The sequence below is a fragment of the Peromyscus californicus genome, unplaced genomic scaffold (genome assembly GCF_007827085.1).
Source record: "Peromyscus californicus insignis strain IS unplaced genomic scaffold, ASM782708v3 Scaffold_24__1_contigs__length_46423439, whole genome shotgun sequence".
NCBI classification, from domain to species: domain Eukaryota; kingdom Metazoa; phylum Chordata; class Mammalia; order Rodentia; family Cricetidae; genus Peromyscus; species Peromyscus californicus.
Window position 1 is genome coordinate 3,050,130 of NW_026294535.1, and position 25,739 is coordinate 3,075,868.

Consider the following 25,739-nt stretch of genomic DNA (forward strand, 5'->3'; position numbering starts at 1 on the left):
AACACTGTCAACAATCTGTGCAAAGGCTGATGTGACAGGAGTTTTCTTCTTGGGGGATAGGGAAAGGGGGGAAGGGCTCCGGCACTCCCCTGTCCCCACCCCGTTGTCCTACACGACGCCTGCCTGGGGTTATCTCCATTGGATCCTGGCAGTTTTCATTCTGGAGGCACTAATCCCCTTTGTTTTCAAGGGAGCCTTACCCAAGGTCTCAGGGGTGAGGGCACCATGCTGCCCGGCACCAGGAGTTGGCTCATCTTGGAGACAACAAGGTCGGCCATTAACTGCTTGTCCTCTTCTACATGCTCTCCGATCAGGGGCATTGAACTATCCATGACCTGGGGGAGGAAAAGGAAGTTGAAGGGCTTCCTGTTCTGGGAGTGTTGACGCTGAGCTCAGAACAGAATGACCACTAGATGGCAATGTCCTCCATGCAAACAGCTCAGCTGTGCTCTTCCTGCTGCCTGGGTCCCCAGTAGACATCCGTTCTGTTTCCTTCTCAACAGACTTCTGGATTCAGTTCAACTCAGCCTCCACACGCCGGAGTCCAGCAACGTGACCAGGGCCGGGGGAGCACGTGCTGACCTTTTCTGTACTTTTCTTTGGGGCGTCGGTCTCCACCCCCTCATTTCCCACCCCAGCTTCCTCCCAGGGTTGGGACTGGCCCCTTCTCTTCTGGCCCAAGGTTGACGATGTCCTCAGAGCTGGGAACAGTAATGGGGCTCAATCACAACAACAACCAAAAATTGGACGCAGGCTGGAAGTGACCCAGGGTTTATGGAGAAGACAGAAGAGGACAGGGGCCCCGGCAGGATGCAGTCCCGACATGAATCTCATTCCCTGGGAACCAGGCTGTTCTTAGGGAAGAGGGGTGACAGTCCTGGAGGGTCATGTTGGCCTAGTCTACTTTTATAATAGATGGGGAAACTGAGGCTCAGAGACGAGAGCCAGTGGGCCAGGTGATCGCTAGGCACAGGCAGCTGACAGTCTTATGGGAACACAAAGTCTTGGTAGGCCTGTGACAGAGCTGTGCTGGCTACCTCTCTCCTCTCCTGCAGGAATCCAGTCTTCCTCTGTCGCCTGCCTCACCCTGTCAAACCGTCTTTGCCCTTTGCCCAGCTCTGGGGTAATCAGACAGTCTCATTTCCAGATCCTGTACCCAACTCTCTGTGCCCACCCCTCACCTAGCCAACTCCTTATCCATCATGAAATACCTAGTCAGCCAGAAGCCCCTTCAGGACCCCACAAGTTCCTAGGAGCCCCTCTGTACCTGTGTCTTTGCTGAGCTCACATGACTGTCCCTTTGGAGAGCTTAGTCCCAGAACTGTCGTTTGCCATCTGTAAGCCTAGGGAGTCAGGGGTGTCCTGTGTTCACCCTGGGAAGGCCCTGACAGTACAGTTTCACTGGGCACTGGTGAGATACAGGGCACTATTCTAAGAGCCGGGTATAGGTGACGTCAGCTCTATCTTAGAGCAGCACTTTGCTGGCCAGGGATGTGGTAGAGTGCTCTCACTTAGCATGTTTGGGGCCTTCACTTCCATCCCCAGCACTATAATCCCAGCATTCCGGAGGTGGAGGCAGGGACAGGAGACGTTCAAGGTCTTCCTACATATCGAATTTGAGGGCAGCCTGGGCTACATGGGACCCTATCTCACAACAACAACAATCTTTGAGGCTTATGGTTATTCTGATTATCCTCACCAGAGTGATGAAACCGAGGGTCAGACTGGGAGGTTCTAGGGCAGCAGGGATCTTCTCACCAAGCACTGGGTGGCTCTGTGGTAAGGCTTTGGATGAGGCAGCCTGGGTTCCAAGCCTGTGTTCTGCTATGGACGTACTGGGGGAAGTCTCTTGTCTTCTCTGGGTATACTTTTCGTCAACTAAGGGTTCAGGCAGCTGCTAAGACCCTCCTGGCTGTAATTTTCAGGGAATTGTGGGTACAAGCACCCAGTGTGCCTCGGGGACTGAAACACAAAGCAGGGCATGGATATGGATCCCAGAAAGTCCTGTAAACTGTCCCTAAATGGAACTCCTGCCTGGGTCACAGGCAGTCTCCATCAGCAGTTATGACTGTCCTAGGGCCTGTCCCCAAGGGTCCTGGGCTCCCGGCACCTGGCCTGTGGTTCTTCCTCCCACCATGCCTGCTGCTTTGCCCTGGACTGTCCCCCACATTCTCTGCAGTGGAAAACAGACACGACACGGAGCCTGAGGTCAGGACCTGGAGTCCCCGTAGTGGACACAGCCAAAGGAAGTGGACGGTCACTCCCCTCAGGGAAACATTTTTTCCCAGTGAGCAAGGTCATCCCCTGGGCCAGGTCAGAGAGGACAAGGTTCAGCGTGTTTCCCCCGAGCACCCTCACTGAATGTGCCGCACAAGCGCTGTGCTCTCACACAGAGGTGGCTGAGAGACAGTGTTTTTGGATCTCTGCTGCCTCTTTCCCCCTTACTGGGAAAAAATACATTTTTTTTATTCCTAGGAACAGGCTCCCTCTCTTCCTGATCCCATCCCAAACCCCAAAGGAAAACAATTCCCTAATGTTTCTGAGGAAAAAAAAAAACCCAAATCTGAAAGCCATCTTTTTAATTTGTTTGAGATTTTTCTGGAACATTTTTGAAAAGTTGTTTTCTTGTGTTTAGAAGACCCAAAGTGGCTTTTTTGTTTGTTTGTTTTTAAATGTGAAGTGTCTTTCATTCCTGACATCCTCCCAGCCCCCAAGTGTCTGGAACTGGGGCCTCTGGGTATAGACAGCTTTTTGTGAAAGTGGAGGGATTTCAGAGACAAGCTCACTTGCGTGTGTGTGTGTGTGTGTGTGTGTGTGTGTGGTGCTGAACCAAGAGAGGAGGGAAGCAGTTCATGTTGCTCTTTTCACGTTTTAAAGATTTATTTGTTTGGTTTGTATGAGTGTTTTGCTTGCATGTATGTATGTATGTGCATATGCTGGACAGCTGTGAGCCACCATGTGGATGCTGAGAACCAAACCTAGGTCCTCTGCGAGAGCAATGAGAGCTCTTGACTATAAGCCATCTCTCTTGACCCCTGGGGTCACTCCTCTCCTACTCTGTTGACACATCTGAGCCCCATTTATCTGGCTTAGAGCCTGGTGCCCAGAGTGAAGAAATGAGTGTGTGTGAGTCCCAACCAGTCATATCTAGTGTCTTAGTGAGGAAAGGCAGGGTTGGGTGGTTTACCAGGAGCTGTTGATGTCCCAAGTGAAGAGGCCCTCGACTCACATCTGTTCTGGGAATGGTCAGAGGAAAAGTGGTCTCTGACTTGAGGTGAGGACGCAGTCCTGCACAGAGATGCCCATTCACCTGGCGGTAGCATCCAGCCTTTCTGGGCGGGGGGGGGGGGGGGGGGGGGGGGCAGCTAGTGAGACTGTCTCTGGTCCTGGGCTCCCACTGCCAAGGCAGCCTTTTCCTGACCTGGTGGTACACCTTCCTGCATTACCATACTCCTGCCCATTCAGTTACCTGGTGCTGTTTGCCTGTTGGTCCTTGGGCAGTGGGGCAGACATGCAGGACTGGAGGACTGGCTGGCTACTGAGGTCATCCCAGCCCACACCCGTGGAGAGGCAGCTACAGGGGAGGGTGGCTGCAGGGCTCCCCTCATGTGTCTGGGCCTGGTGTCAGCCCATTCCTCCCTGATAGGTTGAGAAGTGAGGCCCATGGAAGGAGTGAGCTGAAAGGACCATGTACAACCATGGAGCTGGGAGCTGGGATTGGAGGGGAGCCCTGAGGCCGCAGGGATGTTTTAGGTTAAAGCTGCAGAACTGTTGGAGGCTGGGAGGGGAGAGGAGAAGAAGCCCCTGAGGAGGTTAGGAAGGGGTTATAGAGGGAAGAGGATACTGTGGGATAGAGAGATGCATGGCTGCAGAAGGGTCTTTGGAGTGGTTCTGGGTCCCAGTGCCCATCTGTGAACATCTCTTACAACTCTATTTCTGGTAGTTCATCTGTCCCTCCAGCCATACCCTGTACAGTGGTGTCCCTTTGCTTTCTCTTGCAAATTCTGTATCTACTGTTCCAGGCTGCCTCAGAATTTCATTTGTTAAGTTGAAAGAACTTAAGAATGGAACCCTTACACCGTGGGAAAGGAAGTGCATTCACGTCATATCCTTGAACACCGAGGACACTGGACACTGGCACAGAAGCTTGTGGACTCTTAGCTTGACATGTTAGGAAAAATTGTACCCTGAGTCTGAACTCTGAGGTCAGAGTGCTGAGCAGGAAGGCTCCCTCTGTTGCTGCAGCTGAGGTGGGTGCATGAAGCACCCTGGGAGGGGCTCCCTATGCCCTGAGCTACATGTGGCAGGCCAGGAGCCAGGACATGGCTGCCATGCTGGGGGTCATCTTGGAGTTTTTCCTGCTGGGATGGTCCAGGCTGGACCCCCCTGCTCCATTCCTCACCTCGATGATATAATCTCTGCCATCCTTGCTGTGGACAGCCTTGACAGCACATATGTCTAGGCCACCGAACATTTCTGAGCAGCTGTCCACCCATAGCCTGTACCTGCAAAGACAGACAGACTGACAGTGAGCATGGGGTAAGAAGCAAGGCAAGAGGTCAAAAGGAGACAGGAGTGAAGGAAGACCAAGGATAGGGGCACTCAGGAAGCAGGGAGGGAGGATGGAGGAGGAAAGGGATAAGAACCAAGAGGTCTCAGAGACCCACGGCCACCCTTTTGCTGCTCCAGGACCTCGGCTCTGCAGCAGTATGAAGCTTGCCTTGCCCCAATCCAGAGCCATCCGGACACCCAGCCACCCCTGCAGCCCTTTTCCCTTGGGAAAGCTATTTGAAGGACTCTAAAAATCCCTCCAGGCTACTCTCCCTGCTCAGAGCCCCAGCCAGACAAGAGCCTGTGGGGGACAAAGGGCCTCATTCTCCCCGAGCAGGGGAGAGTGGGGGGCAGGGGCGCTCCTTCAGACAGCTCCTGACTTGCCTGGGGGCCTGGCCCTCTGGACCAATTGCTTTTGTTCCTATTCCAGTGACTGACAGCTGCAGGGCCAGTTTGCTTTGCTGGGGACAGATCTGGGCTGGGAACTTTGACCCTACAACAAGGGGTTGGTTGTATCTGGGGAGATCTTCTGGGCATGCACTTGGCTTTCCTTGTGGACTGGATTTGGGAGTCACAGGGGACTTTGTGTCAATGTCCCTGCTTCTCTCCCCACTCTCTAGGGTCACACGGGACACTCCAGCTCTCAGATCTATTTGTGTGTTTGAGCCATGTGGCCTGGAATGAGGAGCAGCGAGCATGGCTGACGATTTCTAAGAACTCACTAACTGATACTATCACCCCCGGCCCACTGAGGCCCAAGAGGAGGGCTCTCTCCGAGGTTACGCAGCAGTGCAGTAACACGGTCATGCTCCTCTAGATCTCCAACCTCATTCTCTCATCCAGCTGCAGCCAGGAGCATGCTGGGAGCAGACGGTGGGATGAAGACCCATTCTGTGCCCGGCAGGCTAGCTCCTCATTGCTTCTCATCCCAGCACAAACTGATCAAGGAGGGAGGGTTGAGTTCAGTTTTTCAGATGAAGAAGCCGAGGCTGAGAGAGTAACAACTAACAGTCTGGCTTCCAATCTGCGTCCAGGCTGTAAGCAAACATGTTGGGTAGGAGCACATGTACACCCTCACGAGTGGCAGGTCCAAAGTGAACCTTGGGTGTTGTTTCTCAGGAGCCTTCTACCTTGATTTTTGAGACAAGGTTTCCACTGAACGTAGAATGTGCTGAACAGTGTAGTCTGGCTGGCGAGCAAGCGAGCCCTAGGATCCTCCCGTCTCTTTCTCCCCAGGGCTGGGATCACAGCTGCATGCTTTCATACCTGCCTGGCTTTTTCATGTGTGATCTGGGTATCGAACCTATGCCCTCATACTTGTGTGGTAAGTACTTTATGGACCAATCTGTCTCCCCGGCCTGTGATCTGGATGTTTGTTATTTTCTTAGTGATTTTGGATGAGCCTCTCCTTCCTGGTGCCTCAGTTCCCTTTATTTGATGCTTCTTGTTCTTGGGACTCACAAGGATAGCGAAGCCCATGTTCCTATGAACGGCCAGCTTCTGGGCTCTACCCTGTGTCATTGGGAGGCCTCTATCTATTCTCAATGCTTCACGTGACCGATGTGCAGCCACATTTGGTGACAACGTTGATCCTTGGGGCTTTGAGAGGCTTCTGGGGGCCAGGTGTTAGAGCTACTGTATTTGACACTGGTGGCTGACTCATGGGACACAACGTGCTCAAGGAGCATAATGCCTGAGACACACTCATGAGTCAGGTTCTTCTCATGAGAGATAGAAGTCTAGACTTAGGACTGGAGGCAACTTGTTTCCAGAGATTATTTTCAAATGATGAACATGTAGGTCATGTGTGTGCATTATCCCAGGGGCCGGGGCCCCAGGGGCCAGGAAATATGGGAAAGGTCCCCCTTCAACCATGTAGACTAGCACTAATCAAACTGAATGAAAATTGCTCAGGACTCAGGCTACCCCACAAGAGGTGAGCCACATAGGGCCTGGGCCTGCTTAAGGGACTCCAGGGGCTTTGGGACTATAGGAATGGGACCAGGGGGTTCTGTCCAGGCCATGAGCACGGCTCATGGCTGTCTGAGGGACAGAACATGCTAGGTTGAGCAGACCCTGTCCTGTGAATGTTCCTGTGGAGTCACCCCTGTGGATGGTGGTGTGCTGTAGATCTCCACCATAAACTTCTGAGGAGAGGTAAGACTTCCTGGGAAAGTCATGAAGAAGAGGGCACCGCTGCCCATGAATGCCCCCTGTGGGAGGGGTGTTCCTGGTACTTGGTACACCCCACAAGAACAGCCAGTACAAGGGAGTTCCCAGATGGAAGCTGTAGCAGCAGCTGGGCTAGGGCTGAGAAGGGCAGGTACCCACCTTGGCAGGGCCTGTGCTGGGGTTGGCCTTCCACCCTGGCAGGCCTGTGCTGGGGTTAGCCTTCCATCCTGGCAGGCCTGTGCTGGGGTTAGCCTTCCACCCTGGCAGGGCCTGTGCTGGGGTTAGCCTTCCACCCTGGCGGGGACCTGTGCTGGGGTTAGCCTTCCACCCTGGCGGGGACCTGTGCTGGGGTTAGCCTTCCACCCTGGCGGGGACCTGTGCTGGGGTTAGCCTTCCACCCTGGTGGGGGCCTGTGCTGGGTTTAGCCTTCCACCCTGGCGGGGGCCTGTGCTGGGGTTAGCCTTCCACCCTGGCGGGGGCCTGTGCTGGGGTTAGCCTTCCACCCTGGCGGGGGCCTGTGTTGGGGTTAGCCTTCCACCCTGGCGGCCCTCTGCTGGGGTTAGCCTTCCACCCTGGCGGGGGCCTGTGCTAGGGTTAGCCTTCCACCCTGGCGGGGGCCTGTGCTGGGATTAGCCTTCCACCCTGGCGGGGGCCTGTGCTGGGGTTAGCCTTTCTGATGGCATGCAAACTTGCTTTCATCTTCTAGTTGAAGAAGTTCAGAACTGTCTCTTAGCTTATCTAGAAGGGGCACGGGCATTCACCTCGGTTCATCTGGCTTTCTGAGCTTATAGACCCTGAAGTTCACAGGGCCGGGGCTGATGTCTCTTTTCCCCACCACTTTCTCCAAGGCGCAGCTCTAAGACTAGCCTGCAGTGAGTGCCTGTGACGTAGTGGTAGAGATGAAAGGAGAGCTAGCTCCTTCAGGTTCTCGCTCGTTCTTTAGGATGGAATGCTGGCACCCATTCCCTCAGGAACCACTCCCAGCCTCTCCTTCCCTAAATTTCACTGGGTGCCCCTTCTCCTTCCTGCCTCAAGGGTTGAGGGCATGCTGTCCTAGCATTACTGCATTCGGCTGCAACTGTGTCATCCGTTAGACAAGTGGGGAAAGATGGTTGTCGTTAGCCCAGGTGGGGCCGTTACTTTCCCTCCTACTAAAGACTGCTCAGTATGCAGGTTACCTCCCTTCCCGGGTCTCAGCCATGGTTGCTGCAGAGGTTGGCCCCACTCCAACCTCTAGAGTAGAAACCGGCCGTAGGTTTTGTCAAACACGGACCTGCAGCCTTCTCAGCCAGTGATTGGCTTAGGGGTGATCATATGACCCAAAGCCTGGCTAAGCAGCCAATAAGGTTCTATTCCAGGCTTTTGGATAAAATGACTGGAAAAGATGCTTTCTTTCTGTCAGACTTGACACTGAGGCTTTAAGCCTGGTGATGCTGTGAACCGTTTTTGGAGAAAGTGTGATCCAACACAGCCATGAAAGAAATGATTTCAATGGAGCGGGTGGAGGTGGGGTCTTAGGTCTCTCCTGAAAACATGCCTCTCAAGTTTTCATCAACAAAGGCTAATTCCCAAAGCGCAAACCAATATGCTCTGTTCTGGGGCTTGCTGCTGACCCACGGTTCTTAGAGGAGGGAATCAGTGCCCTTTGCCTTGGCCTCTTTACTGCTCAGCACACTGTGGCATGCAGCAGGCTCTCAGTGTTTACAGGCCCTAGAGCACATGCACCCGCCCCTTCTATTGCATGCTTGCAGGCAGTGTTCAGTGGACTCCTAGGGAAGGGTGTGTGTGTGTGTGTGTGTGTGTGTGTGTGTGTGTGTGTGTGTGTGTGTGACTTGTACAGAGAGCAGGTGCTCAGCCCTCCCTCAACTGAGGAGGCCATACAGCAGTGCTTAAAGGGACAGAGACCTGTAGGTCCCTCAGCCACAGTGCACCCCAAAGCACTCACAATTTAAGTGGCTTTTCTCTCTTCATATGGTCTGAGGAAGGCCCATCTCCATTTTTATGATGTTTTAATAAACATGCTTTCTCCCAGTTATCTGCAAATGACTGGGGACTGGTGAAGGCTTCAGTCTCTCTTACTGAGGCAGCAGGGCAGGACCCAGAAGATCCCTGGACTTGAAGCCAATACCTCAGTGTTCCACTGTTACCTCCAGAGCGCAGGGCAAACCAGTTCCCTCCTCTGAACTCGTACCATCTACAAATGTTATTTTGACAGGTGCCCTCTGTTGCTGCTGACCATAAAGAAGAGCAAACCGGGAAGTGGCTGGAGTGCCGTTCCATGGATGCTGGTGCCTCTCTCCACACACCCTTTGTCTCTTACCTCTCTGTCATGGCCACCTGCTCCAGCATGGCAGAGCCTGTGTTGGCCTTCCAGTTTCCAGAGATGGAGGTTCTCCTGGGTTAGAATAAACCATACATTGAGGTCACTGGGGATGTCCGTCACTCATCTGCTGTCCTTCTTCACTTTGGTGGTTAGGAGATGTTTCAAACATCTGGCCCATATACACATGTGTGTGATGCCCACAGAGTCCAGAAGAGGGCATCAGATACATGTAAACTGGAGTGACAGAAGCCCATTAACTGCCATCTGGATGCTGGGAACCAAACCCTGGTTCTTTACAAGAGCAATAAAATGCTCTTACTGCTGAGACATGTTTCCGACCCCTAGATTAAAATCAAAATTTTAAAAGGCTGTCACTTCAGATAAAATGGCACAAGCTTTGGTCCGACAGTGTCCCCACTCCAGATCCCACATGCTAAGGCTTGACCTTTAGCATCTGATGGTGCTATTGGGAGTGTGGGGACCTTTAGCAAGTGATGCATGGGGAGAGTGGGGGGAGAGGAAGTTAGGTCTTGGGGGTCATACCCTTGAAGGGACCCAAGTCCTTCTTGCCTCTTTCTTGGCTTCCTGGCCACCATGAGGTGAGTAGCCTCCATGTCTGTGTTACCACAGGCTCAAAGGAACAGAGACAAGTAACCATGAGCTAAAACCTGTGGAACTGTGAGTCTGAACAAACTTTTCTTCTTTTTACGTTGATTGTCTCAAGTGTTTTGTTACAGTAATGGAAAAATGTATTTGCATGACCTCTTGCTTTTTTTTTTTTTTGAGGAGAACTAGGGCAGTGTACCACTTGGTGATTCTGGAATTTTTTTTACAGGTTTTAAAATATAGGGAAAAAATGATCTTAGGGAGGAAGTGATTACTTTCCCATAGTGAAGAGTGGGGAAGGTTTTGTGATCTCTGCCTGCCTTGCAGCCACGGCTGCCCTCCTTCTTGGTGCTCGCCCACACATGGCTCCTGTCCCACACACTCACTTTCCCCTTTGCCCCTGGCAGCCTATGTTACCACCTTTCCTTCCCAGGTCCTTGCTCATCTTTCAGGCTTCATTTGAATGTGGCTCCCGTGCAGCACACCTTCCTAGACTTACACGGACTGCCCTGCCCTGCTCTCTCTTTCCCCCTTTCTTCGGCACTGTGCTCATCTAACCTGTCCTGATGGAGGAGAAGCCCTAAAAACAGGGAGCATGCTTCGCTCCATCCCCTGGGCACACAATTCCAATGGGACTCAACATGCAGTAGGTGCCCAGTAGCTACTGACTGGGTGAGGGGTGATGTATGCTGGGGAGAACCCGGGACACATTTGGACCCCTGGAATCCAGTCCCCAATTAAACGCTCTATTTTATAAGTGCCTTCATCATGGCGTCTCTTCACAGCAACAGAACTGTCACCAAGACACAGCCCATCTCTGAGGAAAGCCAAGGCAGGAGCTTAAGCAGGAAGCTGGGTGCAGGAACTGAGACAGAGCTCACAGGATGCTGCTCTTCAGTTCAGTTACCTTTCTTCTACAGCCCAGGCCCATCTGCCCAGAGATGGCACCACCTACAGTAGGTTGGGTCCTCCTCCACCAATTAGTAATCAAGAAAATGCCCCACAGACACAGCAACATGGCCGATCTGATGGAGGCGATTCCTCCACAGAGTCTCTCTTCTCAGCTATGCTGAGGTTTGTGTCACGTTGACAGAAACTATGACAACAATGATCGCAGGGTCAGCCTGCATCTGGCTACGGATTAGTCCAAGAGTGGACAGCTGTACCCTCCTTCGGCTGTTCACTTCCTGCCTTCACTACCTTTGAGCCAGAAGACTGACATGGTAAATTAGCAGTGGATATGGACTCCAGGGAAGCCAAAGGATTCCCAGAGTCACTGGATGTGGCCCCGGAGCATATGCACTGAGATGCACCCTGGCAGGTGAACAGCTTTTGGCATGGTGAGTTGGTGGTGGGAGAAGGGAAAGACTGATGGACACAGGTTCTAGCATTGTCTAGTAATAGACCATGGGCGGCATCTCCGAGTCTTTAACTTCTTCCTTGGCAAAATGGGGATAATTGTAGACCTTAGTGGGGTCCTGTGTGAATGAGAGGAAATATTCCCATCAACCCCTCAGTACAAATGGGCTGCACTGTTATTTTCAGTAGGAGAAGATAAAAAATAAAAGAAGGCATTCCAAGGGCTGAAGCAGCAGGAACTCAAGCCAGGTTGCTCTCATTCCAAGAGGACGATTACTGGGCGGGCTGGAACTGGAGGACAGCTTTGGGCATCTGAGACGTGTGTCCAAGAGCTTCACAAGCATCAGCTTGTGTCAGCCCCACAGAACTGAAGGAGATGGCACCAGTGTTATCCTTCCCTCTGAATGGCAGATGCCCCCAAACTGTACTCCACAAACCCTTGACTCTCTATACAGAGCTCATGGAGCCCATCACACATGTATGGAAGGGCCTGTGCCCTTGACTTGAATGAGATGCTACCAGACGGATATAGGATGGAATGGATATTGTCGTCAAAGCATCTGTCTGTACTATAATCACTTTTATTTATCTGGGCTGATGTAAGAGAGGACCATTAACAGTGTGATTCATAAACAATAACTCATTCTGATGGTTCTGGAGACTTGGAAGTCCAAGCTCAAGTTGCCTAGAGATTCATGTTTAGTGAGGACCCATTTCTTAGTCTATGCCTTCTTACTGTGTCTTCATGCAGTGGATGAAGCAAGGGATCCTTTTGAGTTCTTTTTTTTTTTTTTAACTCCCTTAACTGTTAACTTGATACAGCCTAGAATCAAATCATCTGAGAAAGGCATTTCAGTTGAGAGACTGACCAAATCAGAGTGGCCTGTGAGCATGTCTGCGGGGATTGTCTTATTGTTAATTGATGTAGGAGGGCCCAGCCCACTGGGGGTGGCACCATTCCCTAGAGAGGTGGTCCTTGGCTGTATTAGAAAGCTAACTAAGCATGGGTCTATAGGTCAGCCAGCAAGTAGCGTTTTTCCATGGTCTCTGCTTCAAATTCCTACTTGAGTTCCTGCCCTGACTTCCCTCAGTGATGGAACGGAAGTCAAAATAAATTCTTTTCCCCTTAAGTTGCTTTTGTTCAGAGTGTTTTAACACAGTAACAGGATGGAACTAGAACAAGCCCTGATTGCTTTCTGGAAGGTTCTACCCTCTTACTAAGATTATCACTTGAGAAGTGGTGGACTTTCACTATGAATTTGGGGTTGGGGTATATAAGACCAAATGCACAACCTTGGAGGTGGAGGGAACATTTCTGGCCTGAGAAACTTGGGACAAGAGTGAAGACCGAATGTAATGATACTTTCTATAAGCATGTGCTGTGCTTGGTAGAGTTGCTTCCCACTGTGTCAGGCACAGGCTGAACTGTTCTCATGGATGGGGGTCAAGTGAACAGCTCAATGAGTGGTGGATGGTGGAAGCCAGCTTTCTCTTGACTGGTGTAGGAGGTACAGAAAGCAGTCAGGGAAGGCAAAATTGAACCACATGGTATTGGATGAAGGTCCAGACAGCAGTGTGACTCCATTTAGAGTAATACACATGCAGATGGATATATAGAGAAATCATTATGGATGCATGTGGACGAGTGGGCAAGTATGCACATATATGCCCTGGCTGTGCATGTTAAGAGAATCTAAAAGCAGTGACACCTCAGTGGCAGCAAGCAGAAAGGCCTAAGTGCAGAACGGAATGTGGGCCAGAGGAGGGCGAATGGTTATGGGCACGGAGGACATTCTCAGCTCAAGTGTGGTATGAGCCCCAGCCCTTGGATGCGGACCAACCCAGGGCCCAGGAATCTCTGTAACCAATGACAAATTGGAGCTGTCAGGCCAGAAGGACCCAGCCTGAAGAATGCAGCAATGAGGTAATCCTCGGAAAAGAAACTGGGCCAAGGTGACAGCAAGGTCAAATGCCAATTCTAACAATGAGGGAGGAAGGAAATGATACCATGGTGCCGCAAGAATGCACCGGACCACCTCACTGGGATGAGCCCAGATGATTCAGGGTGGCGGGGTGAGGGGGAGATCTGATCCCTGAGACACTGTGAGAGGACATCTGAAAGCAGAAATAGCTCTGGCCTGCCCTGGGGGAAGAAGGGGGTAGTTGACTGACAGGATGGACTTGGAAACGGCTTTATCTCTTTTCTGGGACTAAGTCCTTATCCGTCAACTGCCTGCATCTCTTCCAGTGTCCCAGGCAATTGTACAGTTGCAACCAACTGCATGGGTCTCAAAGCCTAAAATCACCCTAACCCTTTATTGTGTGTGTGTGTGTGTGAACCTGTTGAGGCTGGAGGAAAAGCTGGGTATCATCCTCAGAATGTCATCTACCTCCTTTGCCACAAGGTCTGTCATTGGCCTGGAAGTCACCAATTAGAATAGACTGACCAGTCAGGGAGCCCCAGAGAGCCTCTTGTCTGCTTACCTAGTGCTTGGATTACAAGAGCATATGACTCTACCTGTTAGTTCTGTTTTTGTTTTGTTTTTTGATACAGGGCCTCACTAACTCTGGACATCTTGGAACTCACTATGTAGACCAGGCTGGCCTTCAACTCACAGAGATTCACCTCCCTCCCAAGTACTGGAGTTAATGGTGTTCACCATCATGCCCAACCTCATACCTGGTACTTTCATGTGGGATCTGGGGATGGAACTCAGGTTTTTGTGCTTGCAAATCAAATGCTTTACTCATTGAACCTCCCCTAGATCTATTTAAAATCACACACACACACACACACACACACACACACACACACACACACACACACACACACACACATACACACACACACTATGTGAGTGAGTGAGAAACCAGAGGTCAATCTTGGGTGTTGTTCATCAGGAACCATTGGCCTCTCACTGTGACCTGGGGCTTGCTAATTATGTTAGGCTGGCTGGGCACTGAGCCCCAGGAATTTTCCCTGGGGCTGGGATTATAAACATGCACCATCACATCTTTCTAGATGGATGCTGGGAATCGAACTCAGGTCCTTATGATTGCACCTTACCAACTGAGCTATCTCCCTGGTCTCTACCTGGCCCTTTACACAAAGATGTGTTTTCCTGATGGTCTAGGCAATCCAGGTGGTAAAAAGTCATGGCAGACAATACATTCAAAACTAGGCACAGATTTGATAGGCTTGACATCTTCACAGAAGCAGGTGACAGCTTGGCTTGCCCACAGGATTCTCAGGCAAAAACTATGAAGCACAGAAGCACATGGACAGACAGACTGTCCAACTGTCCGTGGCTAATCACAGCAGCTTCTTGATAGGGAGCTGTGCCCACAGTTAGTGTTGCATGAATGCCACAAGAAAGCCACACTTGGCTCTTGGGTCTCACCACTTGAAGTGGAACCAGTAACAACATTCCAAAGTGAGGGTCACAGAGACCCAGACGCAGGTAAGAGCTCTTCAAGGGAGAGCCTTTCCACCTACTCCAAAGTCCCACTGAAACTGGTGGCCTCAGTCCCAGGTGAGCCCGTCCTTTGCTGCCCTTCACCTGGCATTCACAGCTCTTCCTTTAGAGGCAGTACCTCCACTTCTACCAGGCCACGACCTTGCTCAAATCGCCTGTCCTCCTGCTTGGACTTCCGTAGTGATTTTCTGCCTCTCTCTAACCAAAATGCTAGCGACAGAGCACACCCTGAGATGAGGGCTGCACAAGATCCCAGTGGATTCTTCACCCGCTGGCACCACGAACGTCAGCTGTTACTTCTGGCTACGTACACTGGGGCTGCCCCGAATCCCATTGCTTCTGAAATCAGTAATTTAGTGGGATTTTGGTTTGTTTTTAAAATTTCCGATTACCCATGATTTTCTAACGAATTTCCTTAAAAATAAAACATGTAATATCCAGAAGTAGTTTCTGTTGCTTGCAACCAGAGAATTTGATGTGACTACTTAGTGAGTCTTGTTGGTTCCAGAGAACAACAGATTGCTGCTCCACACACACTGGGCCAGCTTTCTCCTTCATACCAAAGAAAATTCCAACCCCTCAGCAAGGTACTCAAATGACTCCTTGATTTGCACAAATCTCTTCATACATAGACACACACACATGCACACACACACACATGCACACACACACACACACACACACATGCACACACACACACACACACATGCACACACACACACACACACACACACACACACACACACACCTTTGTAGAGAAGTCTATCCTGGGCTAAGCTGGAACAGAACCAGAGGTGAGGACAAACATAGCATCACAGTAGAAGGAAGCAGGCTCCTCCCACCTTCCTCCCAGCCCCTGCCCACTGACTCACATGTATGCCTTGTAGTTGGATCCAATCTTCTGGATGCGAATGTCATACTTGGAGTCGATAAAGGCTTCAGTGGTGGCATAGGTTTTGGCCATGGCCACCACACTGGTGATGTCCTGGTAGTCATGCTGGTTTTCTACTTTGATCTGTGGGGTAAGGAAGACGTGTGAGTGTGGTTGTGAGTGTGGCCGTTCACCCAGTCTCCACTGCACACCTGCCCAGACCAGGACAGGGTACTCTACCAAAGAGAAGGTCACCTGTCTTGCAGGGACACAGACACAGGAGGTGAACAGTCCTACCACCTACCTTTCCAAGGAACAGAAGAGGAAGGGACTGGTTCCACTTGGGAAGGCCCTTTAGAGAACAGGTGAGCTCCTAAGGGGTTCAGAATGATAAATACTTTTGTTTGGAGACAGGGTGTCTCTTATAGTCCTAGAGCTCCCTACGTTGATCAGGTTGGCCTCCAATTCTAGAGATCCTCCAGTCTCTACCTCCTGAGTGCTGGGTTAGAGGTGTGCACCACCATGCCCGGCCTGTGAATATACATTCTGGATGTGTGACTGGCTGGTGATGTGGGGGTGGGAACAGCCATAAGGAACCTCAGAGCCTCTTGGCAGACTGGTTGGTCACCTGGCTGCTGGGAGTAGGTAAGTGGGGACAATGGCTGGATGGCATTGTAGGGGACAGCCCATGAAGGGTCCTGCTAGCTCTGATCAGATGCTCAGGGTTCAGCCAGAAGGTCCAGAAGCCACAGGAAGAGACTGGCATTTAAACGAGCAAGTGCTTTAATTTGTGTTTTCAGAACAATTGCTCAGTTATGTAAGGAGTTGAATGGGACAGTGCGATGGGCAGTTGAGAAACCAGTTTGAAAAAAAGTGGTGTGTATGTGTGTGCGCACGTGAGCTTGAGCATGTATTGTTGTGTTTGTATGTATTTAGTGGATGCCACATGTATGGTGTGTTTTTGTACATTCATTGGTATTTGCTGTGTATATATTGTGTTTATACCTGATGTGCATATAGTAGTGTGTATGAGTGCGTGTTTAGATGTATGTATGCAATCGGCAGGCTGGCTTTGTAGTCTAGAAGCTTGGGGGAGAAACTTGCCCTGTTTACTAGGTTGAGGCCAGGACCACAGGGTAGTGTCTTGAGGTAAGGAAGAAGTCTCAAGAGAGTTGCCAAGAAAGACCAAGGGCAGGGTACAAGATCAAGGCTCTGTGGCAGTAACCTCAAGACACTGCAGAAGCTGAATCTCAGTGTGCGTGGACAACAGTGTGGAGTGCCCCTTCCAGCTAGCCACAGGGTGCTGCTTGTCTGGAGTGGCCCTCTCCCCTGCTTCTCTCACATTGACAGTGGCACACTCTAATGCTGGACCAGAGGCAGGTAGAACCCCAAAAGTGCTGAGTGCATCGGCAGCCTGGGTGGGTCCATGACAAGAACAGGGCTGAACCTCAGGGGTACCTTCTTCTTTCCCATGTCCCCTGCCCTTTGCATCTCAGCTCTGAAAACACCATCCCTTCTATGGTGTAGGCCATTCACATTTGTACCAAGTGTATTAAATGCACCCTCAGGGACAAGGCATCCAAGCTACACATATGGTCTCTACAGATGTGGAAACCGAGTTGTCTTTATCCGAAGTCCGCGCATCTGAGCGCAGTGCCTACACTAAAGCCCTGACCCAAAGGCCCAGCTCAGTTGCTAACCAGCTCAGGTCTCTGTGGGTGCAGACTTTCTTCTCACATGAGGGTTGTAAGTAAGCAAGCCTTGGCAAGTCTTCTTTCCTCTTCACCCTTGAAGAGCACAACCTCCCAGTAATGAAGCTCAGACCCATGTTGCAGAGAAAACAAGATCGACCAGGAAGATGTCCCTATATTCCACACATTTTCCAGCTTACTGGACTCCTCTCTCCCCCCAGCTGTAGCAGAGGCCGAAGTGTGTCTTATTCCTTTGTCTTAGGTCTCCTGAGGCTCTGACTGCTGGTGTCCCCACTCCTTCTAGCAACAGGACCCTTTAGTTGAAGCTGAGCACCCGATCTCCAAGATACAGATGCTTTTTGTCTAGTGTCCTTTCCAAGTGGATGTGATGAACTCTAAGTTCTAGCCAATGAAAATCAAGCAGATGTGGTGTGAGTCATCTTGGTGGTTCCTGAAGGTGAAGAGACCTTCCTTTCCCCTTTCCTTCTTCCTTATGGCTGTGATGTGGACGTGGTAACTTGAGCAGCAGCAGTTGTCTTGGGCATGTGATAGAAGCCATACACTGAGGATGGCTGAGGGGTAACATGGAGGGAACCCGGGTCCCCAGTGTTGTAACCCCCTCCTCAGTATTTTGTACCTTTAGATTTTTGCAGGAGAGAGCGATGAACTTCAGCTTGGTTAAATTGCTGTTGCTTTTGGTCTCTGTTAAAGAAGCGGAACTATACTTTTGTCATTTAGTTTCAGTCTCATTTTTTGTACATTTTCATCATGGGGTGAGTCAAACAAGGATCTGCCATGTGCTATTTGGCACCACCCTCTGCTTCTGCTGGCTGACTGTATCTTTATGGTCTTCTCTCAAGCCACTGTCTTCAGGTCTCAGTCTCTTCCTGCACACTGAAGTTGACTTGGCCTCTGTATTAGCTACTTCCGCGCATTGCTATGTAAAGCTCCCCAACAAAAGTAACTTGAAGAAGGAAGGGAGGGTTTATTTAGACTCATAGTCTGAGAGAAGAGTCCATTGTGGAGGGAAGCCATTGTGGCAGGAGCCGGAGTCGGCCAAATCACATTCTGTTCACAGTCAGGAAGCAGAGTTCTCAATGCCCTTATTCACCTTGGTTTCTCCTTTTTATTCAGCCTGGCAGTTGGGATAGGTCTTTGCACCTCAGTTAACCTAATCTAGATAATCCCTCACAGACATGTTCAGAGGTTTATCTTCAAGGTGATTCTAGATCCTGCCAAGTTGACAATCCACATAAACCACCCCACCCTCCTCAATGGCTAATCCTGTAGAGTTCCTTGGGTTGCATCCTGTTGTGGCTCTGGGTAACATATGAAATTGGAAAACTTTTGAAATTTGGTTTACACACCACTGTTCTTTCCTTTTTGGTACCTCCCTTTCAGTTTGCACTGCCTTGTCTTGGTGTCTCCAGTGCTCTTTGGATGGCAGCTAGGGTTTCATCCTTAGTCAACACATGGGTTCAGGTGCAGGGATCCAAAGTCATCAGAATGAAAGACTCCAGGAGAGTGCTTACAGGGACCTCACAGCACAGCCATGCTTCAGTCACTAGTGGCTTCTGCCCTGTGGTTCCTATACCACACAGTACACATGAAAGGCTGCCTTAGAGATGTCTAATGGCCACACACCCTTTCTCCATCTGCATTCCCTTCTGACCTAGGGACACATGGCCACCAGAATAAATACCACAGTTGCCCTTTCCCCTAACACCTCAGTGGGGCCATGGAACAACATCTTGGTGCTTGGGTGTGATCAAAGAAGGGGTGTGGAGTGTAGGAAGGGGCGGGGCTTTCCCCTTGTTCTTGTCCTTTTCCTGTGGCTGGAATGTGGCCCACCAATGGCTTCATGGATGACAAGTGGATGTGTCACATGATGGAAGGAAACTGGCCCCCGGAAACCAGGGAGGCTCCACGCCAGCCTGTGCTGCTTTTCACCCAGTTCCATTAGAGGAAACAGAAACTTCTAGTTTGTTTTGACAATCAGACTTTATCTCAATTACAATCTAAGCCTTAGAAGGCATCTGGGATTTTTTCTTTTTTTTTTTTTTCACAGTGTGGACAAAAGGGAACCAAAAGAGAAAGTATAGATAATAATGGTTTAATCAGTGAGCCAGTGCATCAGCCCACCTTCCTGTCTGAATAGTTGGGGGAGGGGAGTGCCACTCATCCTGCCCCCTCCAGAGCTGGCATAGCTCTTCCATGGGCTCTTTCAAAAGAACCAAATGTCCCTAGCAACAGTATGCTTTTCTTTTCTTTTTTTTACAGAGGGTTCCCCAGATTGTACAATGCTGGGGCTCCTCAAAATCCTGGCTTTCCCCTGAGTCCACTCTGTCGGTCTCCCTTTAGATGCTGAGCTTCTTGGGGATGGACAATGGATTTTGTTCTAAGTCATAACATCCATGCCTGGCACAGGGGTTAAAAGGTGTTTTCTGGAATGAATGCAAGAGGCTGGATGGAGACTAGAACTTGTAGTTGAGAAAGTGTCATGGAAGACATAAGTGAGTCAGAGAATGGCAAAGAAAGTGTGCTTTGGGGGTGTGCATTCTTTCCAAGTTCCACGTGAGTGGCAGGTGTGTGTGCCCCCGGTTGGGGTCACGAACCGTCCTCACTCATTCTTTCACATTATTCACTGAAGCAGGGTCTCTCAACCAAAGCCAGAGCTCACCCACACAGCTAGTCTTCCTAGCCAGCTTTCTCGTGGCTCTCCTGTATCTGTCTTTAAGGGAGAGTTCCTTGGTGGAATTATGGGCAGGCTGCCATGCTAACCCACTACTTATGGGTGGGTGTTCTGGGGATCTGAACTCTAGTCTTCATACCTGCTTGGTGAGGGCTGAACCACAGAACCATCTCCCCAGCTCCTGGACAAGTGTGTCTTTTCATAGAGTGAAGTTTTTCAGCAGTCTAGGCTGGATCTACCCCGTTAGAGGGTTATAGCTTCTGTCAGATGTTCCTGGGGACATAATGGAGAGGACTCTGGGATGGTCCTTAGGCCAGGGATGCAGAGTGTTGAGAGCCATGAGAAGCACAGCTGTGGGATGCAGAACTGGGCCCTGGACAGGGAAACCTGGTACTCTGCCTGACTTGCTGGCTGGAAAAGCCTCCAAGGGTTCACAAAGAGGAGACGAAAACAGGAAGACCCAAATGAGCTGTGATTCAAGGGGACCCATGTGCTACCCAGAGTGTGGGGCCAGAGAACTCCAACTGCAAAGACTCAGCCTCAGCACCCCATCTTGTCTGCACCTCTGACTTTGTCTCCCCTTCTCACGTCCTCCTTCCTCACCCCATCTTTCCTCTCTGTTAACAGCTTTCTCCCTCTCTTTGTCATGTTCCATTTTCCTGCCTAATTTGTTCCTTGCTTTCTCTAATTCTCCCTTTCACCCTGGTCCCCTCTCATCCTCAGCTTGCCTGTCCCTTCTCTCATGGCTACCTGCTCTCCTCCTGCTCTCTGTCTCTATGACCACTTCTCTCTCTGCCCACGCTCGCCGCCATACTCACGCTCGGGGGTCACATGCCTCTCCCTTACTGCCTTTAGAAGTTCTTTTCTTCCCTCATACATGTGTGTGTGTGTGTGTGTGTGTGTGTGTGTGTGTGTGTGTGTGTGTGTATGTGTGTGTGTGTGTGTGTATGTATGTGTATATATATATCACATATACATATGCATATGCACACATGTGTACAAGTGAGTGTGTGTGTACACACTGTCCTGAGGAGAAACTAGGAGGGAAAGTAGCCAAAGAGAACAAGAGGAGCTGCAGAAGGGCCAGGATTCCAGTCAGACTCTTCTGGTGAGAATTCTCCTGTGAAGACCTGGAATTCCAGGCTGGGACAGGAGGATGATCTACATCCTCAAAGGAATGTTCATCATGTGCTCAGATATCTCCAACAAGGGACGGGGCTTGTGATGGTCCTGGCAGCTCCTTCTTCAGGGAGCCTCTACCTAGTCTCACTATGTGTTGGCCCAAGAATGAATGAATGGTCCCAGTGGGTGGTCTTGCCCTCTGCCTGTGTCTGTTCTTCATCTTTGTGAGGATGATGAAGGAGAGGATTGTGGTGCTGAGGTTTACAGGCTAGAGAAAAAGTTAATCCATCCAAAAAACTTAGAAAAGAAACCACAGTGATTCCTAAGGTTACTTGAAATAATTCTGTGTCGAAGGCACCATTGTGATACATTGTTGAGTCATTTCATTTGTCAATTTTTAAAGATGCTTCCTCCAATTGACTCACTTTGCTTTTTTTTAAAACTTAATCCAATTCCTTTATTTTCATATGGCTTTCATTACATCTCTTTAGTTTAGTTTCACTTTGCTTTTAAATTATGCGGTCACACGAGTGAGTAAGTCTAATCACCACCCAATTCGCAGGAATTCCCATTTGGCCATGTGTTTAGTACACTGCTATGGTTTGAATATGAAGTGTCCCCCGACAAGCTCATGTGTTTGAACCCTTGGTCTGCAGCTTGTTTAGGGAGGTTGTGAGTCTTCTAGACATGTGACTTAGCTGGCTGACATGAGGCTGCAGCGGTCCAAGAACACAGTAGATGTTAATTAAATATGTATATGTATTTGCTGTACGGGCGGGACTAGAGAGTTTATAGCCAGTCCCCATCTGACCTGAGATCCCTACTCCATAGTCCACTACTGAGAAGCTACATTGACAAGAAAAAACCAACAAATACATACACATTTTAAAATAATATCTACTGTGTTCTTGGACCTCTGCAATGAGCCTCAGCTTTACACGATCCTACACACCACAGAGCTGAAATGGGATTTGGATGAGTAGGGGGGAGGTAGGTTTGCAACTGGAGGAAACAAAGTGTTTGGCAATGGTTCTATGCCAGCAAAAACCCTCAACAACTATCCAACTAAAGGAAACCAACTTCTATTGAGCACCTAGAATGTGGTAGACATTAAGCGAGGGAAGGCCTTGGACAATTACTATAATTTAATTGAAAATCAAAATCACCTTGCAAAGTAGTTATTATCTCATGTAAGAGTTAAGGAAAGCAGAGTTCCAAGAAGTATCTCAGGTAACAGCTGGAAGTTGGTCTGAGAAAGGTCCACCAAGGTCAAGACTGATGTAGAGCTGAGAGGGACCATTAACAGAATGGGTTGTAAAGATGGACGAGAACACAAGAGCAAAACACTGGTTGGGAAAATGCAAAACTGTCCTCTGGAAACTGGAATATCCAGTCACCCAAGTCCAAGGAGAGAAGTGGATTTTCAGGATTTCATGTATGACAATGACCTGCAAGTATTATCTAAGGCAGTTCCATGAGGATCTTAGCAGGGCAAATACTGAGTTAAGCTGCATTAGTAGAAGCAAGACAGTTAAGAGATATCAAGTGCCATGGGTAAGACTAGCCAGGTTCCTGTCCCTCTTGTACTCCCATACTCCAGCCTAGTATCTGATGCCCCACATCTGTAAGCACTTTATCCCCTCTTAGCTAGGGGTATTATGTTCCTGGTTTTGCCCAGGTGTAGACTTAAAATACTTGGCCAAAAACTCTGTTCACACTAAACATATAGAAATTTTTTGTCATTATTCTTTAAACAAAAATAACAATTTAGAAAGTATATAGATGGTCTTAGATATGATAAGTAGGGGTGATTAAAAGTGTTCAGGAGTGTATAAATGTGTGTGCTATGTGCCAACATGAAATTTGTTATTAATGTCTTAGTCTTTTTTTCTTACTGATAAAATACCCTGGCAGAGGCAACTTAAGGGAGAAAGGATTTATTCTCACAGTTTGAGGTACATAGTTCTGAAAAAGCAGCTGTTCACATCACATCCATAGTCAAAACCAGATAGCCATGCTCAGCTTGCTTTCTCTTTCCAGTTCAGGATTCCCTGCAGAGGGAATAACCCCACCCACCAGTAAGATAGGACTTCCCACACTAATTAACTTAATCCGAATAGCGCACCCAGCCATGCCCAATGTCCATCTCCCCACAATCCTAGAATCTGTCAAGTTGACAACATGAACATCGTAATGAAGAATGTGAGGATCTGTGAATTTGGTGTCTGTGGTGACACAGAACCAGTGCCTCATGGGTTCTTGGAGATACACTCTTAGTTATGTTCATTTAGTCATTCAACAATTAATTAACTCCCTATTGTGCTCTGTGAACTGTTACAGATGATTGCCATAGATTGGATCTGAAATTTCACCAAAGGTCCCTGTGTTAAAGGCTTGCTCCTCAGCCTAGGGTGCTATTGGGAGGTGGTGGGACCTTTATGATGTGACCCAGTGACACATCCAGTGTAGTGTGTCCTTGAAATGATATCGGGATCCCAGCTCCTTCTTTTCCCTGTTTGCTTCCCAATCACCACCTGGTGAGTAACTTTCTCTAGCACTCTCCTACTACAATGTACAGCTTCACCACAAACCCAAACAGTCAAAGACTGAAACATACACAATTGTGACCCCGAATGAACCTTTGCTCTTTTTAAGTTGATTATCTTAGGAGTTTTTTGACGTGACAGAAACTTGACACATAGCATTTAAGCCAACAAACTGTTAATGGTGTGATAGAAGGGGGGGGGGGTGATGCTGTGGAGTAAGATAAAGCAGGGTGAGGTGGGTGAGGGATACTGGGTGGGAAGAGAAACCACCCAGATGATGGGTGAGGCCAAGCTTGAACAGAACAGAGGCCTGAGTGAAGTGTGTGTGTGTGTGTGTGTGTGTGTGTGTGTGTGTGTGTGTGTGTGTGTGTGTTGAGCCCAAGATGTATTCCTGACAGAGGGAGGAGCCTAGAGCCACGTCTAGCGTATGCTGAGTGATTCTGGGCTCCATGTAGTTTGAGACATTTGAAGACACTAAAAGGATCTAGAGGCAGCTTATATTTGGAGGATGTTAAAGAAGAAAATGCCACATGCCTTTCTGCCTCATCAATAATTGGCACATGGACATGGCTCATAAATATTTGTTTAACCTGAACAACAGCAAGTTAATGCAACAGTAACTATGTATCCTTGGTGGAAAGTATATAACAAATTCTTTAAAATGAGTAAGAAATCTACGTATGTATAGAGATTGATGGTCAATGACCACATTGTGGGAATAATAATGGAAATGCTGTTTGAAAAGCTCCATGATAGCAATTAAGTCAGCCTTATTAGAAGCCAAGATCCTCCCTTGCCCTCCCTCCCTCCCTCCCTCTCCCCCTCCTTCCTCTCTCCTGCTCCCTGTTTGCCAAGTGCTACCCCACCCAGTTACATCCCTAGTCCTAAGTGAAAAGGAAACACAATTTGAAAATCAAAGAAAAGAAGTGAAATCTCTCTTATCTAAAATTTGAATTGAAAATGTCAGTGTGGATTTATGTTCTAATTTTTCCTGTGCCCTCCAAAGGACCCAGAAGAAGTGGCCAGCAAAATAGTGACAGACATGCTTAGTACTTTGATTATGGTCATTAGAAAATGCTGTTATCCTGAAGGGAGCCATGGCTGACTCCAGGGTTTAGGTAGAAAATGTGTGGTGACCTGGGAGCATCTATCTCATCACGGCAAGAGGAGAGACGCAGTCACGTCAAGACCATTCAAGTGCCAGAAAGAATAACAAATTCAACAGATTTAAAGACATCGGATTGCTAATAATCCATGACTTAAAAATAAGTGATCGTCACCTTTGGACTTAACTAAGACACATCATTATTCTGGGCTGGTACAAGGATGAAGAAGTGTTGTTTTCTGATAATACATGGAGGGGTGAGGACCAAGGAGGGCATCCTTTGGCAATGGTGCATCCAGGCAACAGTGGTAGATGCCCAGACTGTTCAGCAAGGATTGCTGGGAACTTCCTAAGGTGGAGGTCATAAAGACAAAACCTGAACTCACAGGTCAGCTTAACATGAAAAGAGAACTCCTGAGACAGAGCTGCATCTCAGGTATGATGTGAGATAATGTCCTTACTCTCTCAAGGAGTGTACTCTCCTCATCTCAGGACCAGACTTTCTGGGCTGTGCCTCAGGTATGATGCGGGATAATGTCCTTATTCTCTCAAGGAGTGCACTCTCCTCATCTCAGGACCGGACTTGCAGGGCATCTCGGGTTCTACCTTCCTAGCTCCCAGGAAAGACAGCATCATGGGTTGCCAGCTAAACTCAGAATGTAGGAAATTCTATAGAAAAATTATTTGTTCTCCCCTCAATAACTAAATGACATAGGAAAAAACCCCAGCAAGAGCAAAGGAAGAAGGGCTGTTATAGTCACACTAGCTGTGAGAATTCAGGCTTTGTTTGGCTACAGACAGAACAAGGGGTTTACTAACATGGTGGTGCATGCCTGTAAACCCAGCACGTGGAAGGCTGAGGCAGAATTAAGGCCAACCTGGGCTGCACAGTGAGTACCAGGTCAGTCATGGTTACATAGCAAGACTCTTATTTAAAAACAACAACAATAACAAAACCAACCAAACAAAATAAGATCCAAATAAAAAGGGGAGCTATTGAACACTGACTATATGTTAGATTGTGGATTATTAAGTTTTAGGTGTAATAGTGGCATTTGGCTCTGCTACAGCAAAAAGAAGCCTTTATGTGTTAAAAATACATTCCAAGCTATTCCTGGATAAAATGACATGCTATCTGGGATTTGCTTTGAAACAGCCCGGCGAGCCATAGAGACAGCCGGAAGAGGAGTGACTGCCAGGCCCGAGGGGAAGGGGGTTGGCAGTG

The 25,739-nt window shown here is 49.1% G+C and overlaps 1 protein-coding gene across 4 annotated transcripts in view; it reads right to left on the minus strand.

Moving 5' to 3' along the window:
* Window positions 1-25,739, minus strand: part of Syn3 (synapsin III) — a 454,398-nt gene that overhangs the window by 15,824 nt on the left and 412,835 nt on the right. For all 4 annotated transcript variants that reach the window (XM_052752956.1, XM_052752959.1, XM_052752958.1 and 1 more), the window contains exons 8-11: window positions 15,360-15,502; window positions 9,044-9,118; window positions 4,403-4,505; window positions 201-335 (exon numbers count right to left, since the gene is read on the minus strand). In XM_052752956.1, coding sequence (XP_052608916.1) covers window positions 201-335; window positions 4,403-4,505; window positions 9,044-9,118; window positions 15,360-15,502 — 456 coding nt within the window. The remainder of the gene's footprint in view (window positions 1-200; window positions 336-4,402; window positions 4,506-9,043; window positions 9,119-15,359; window positions 15,503-25,739) is intronic.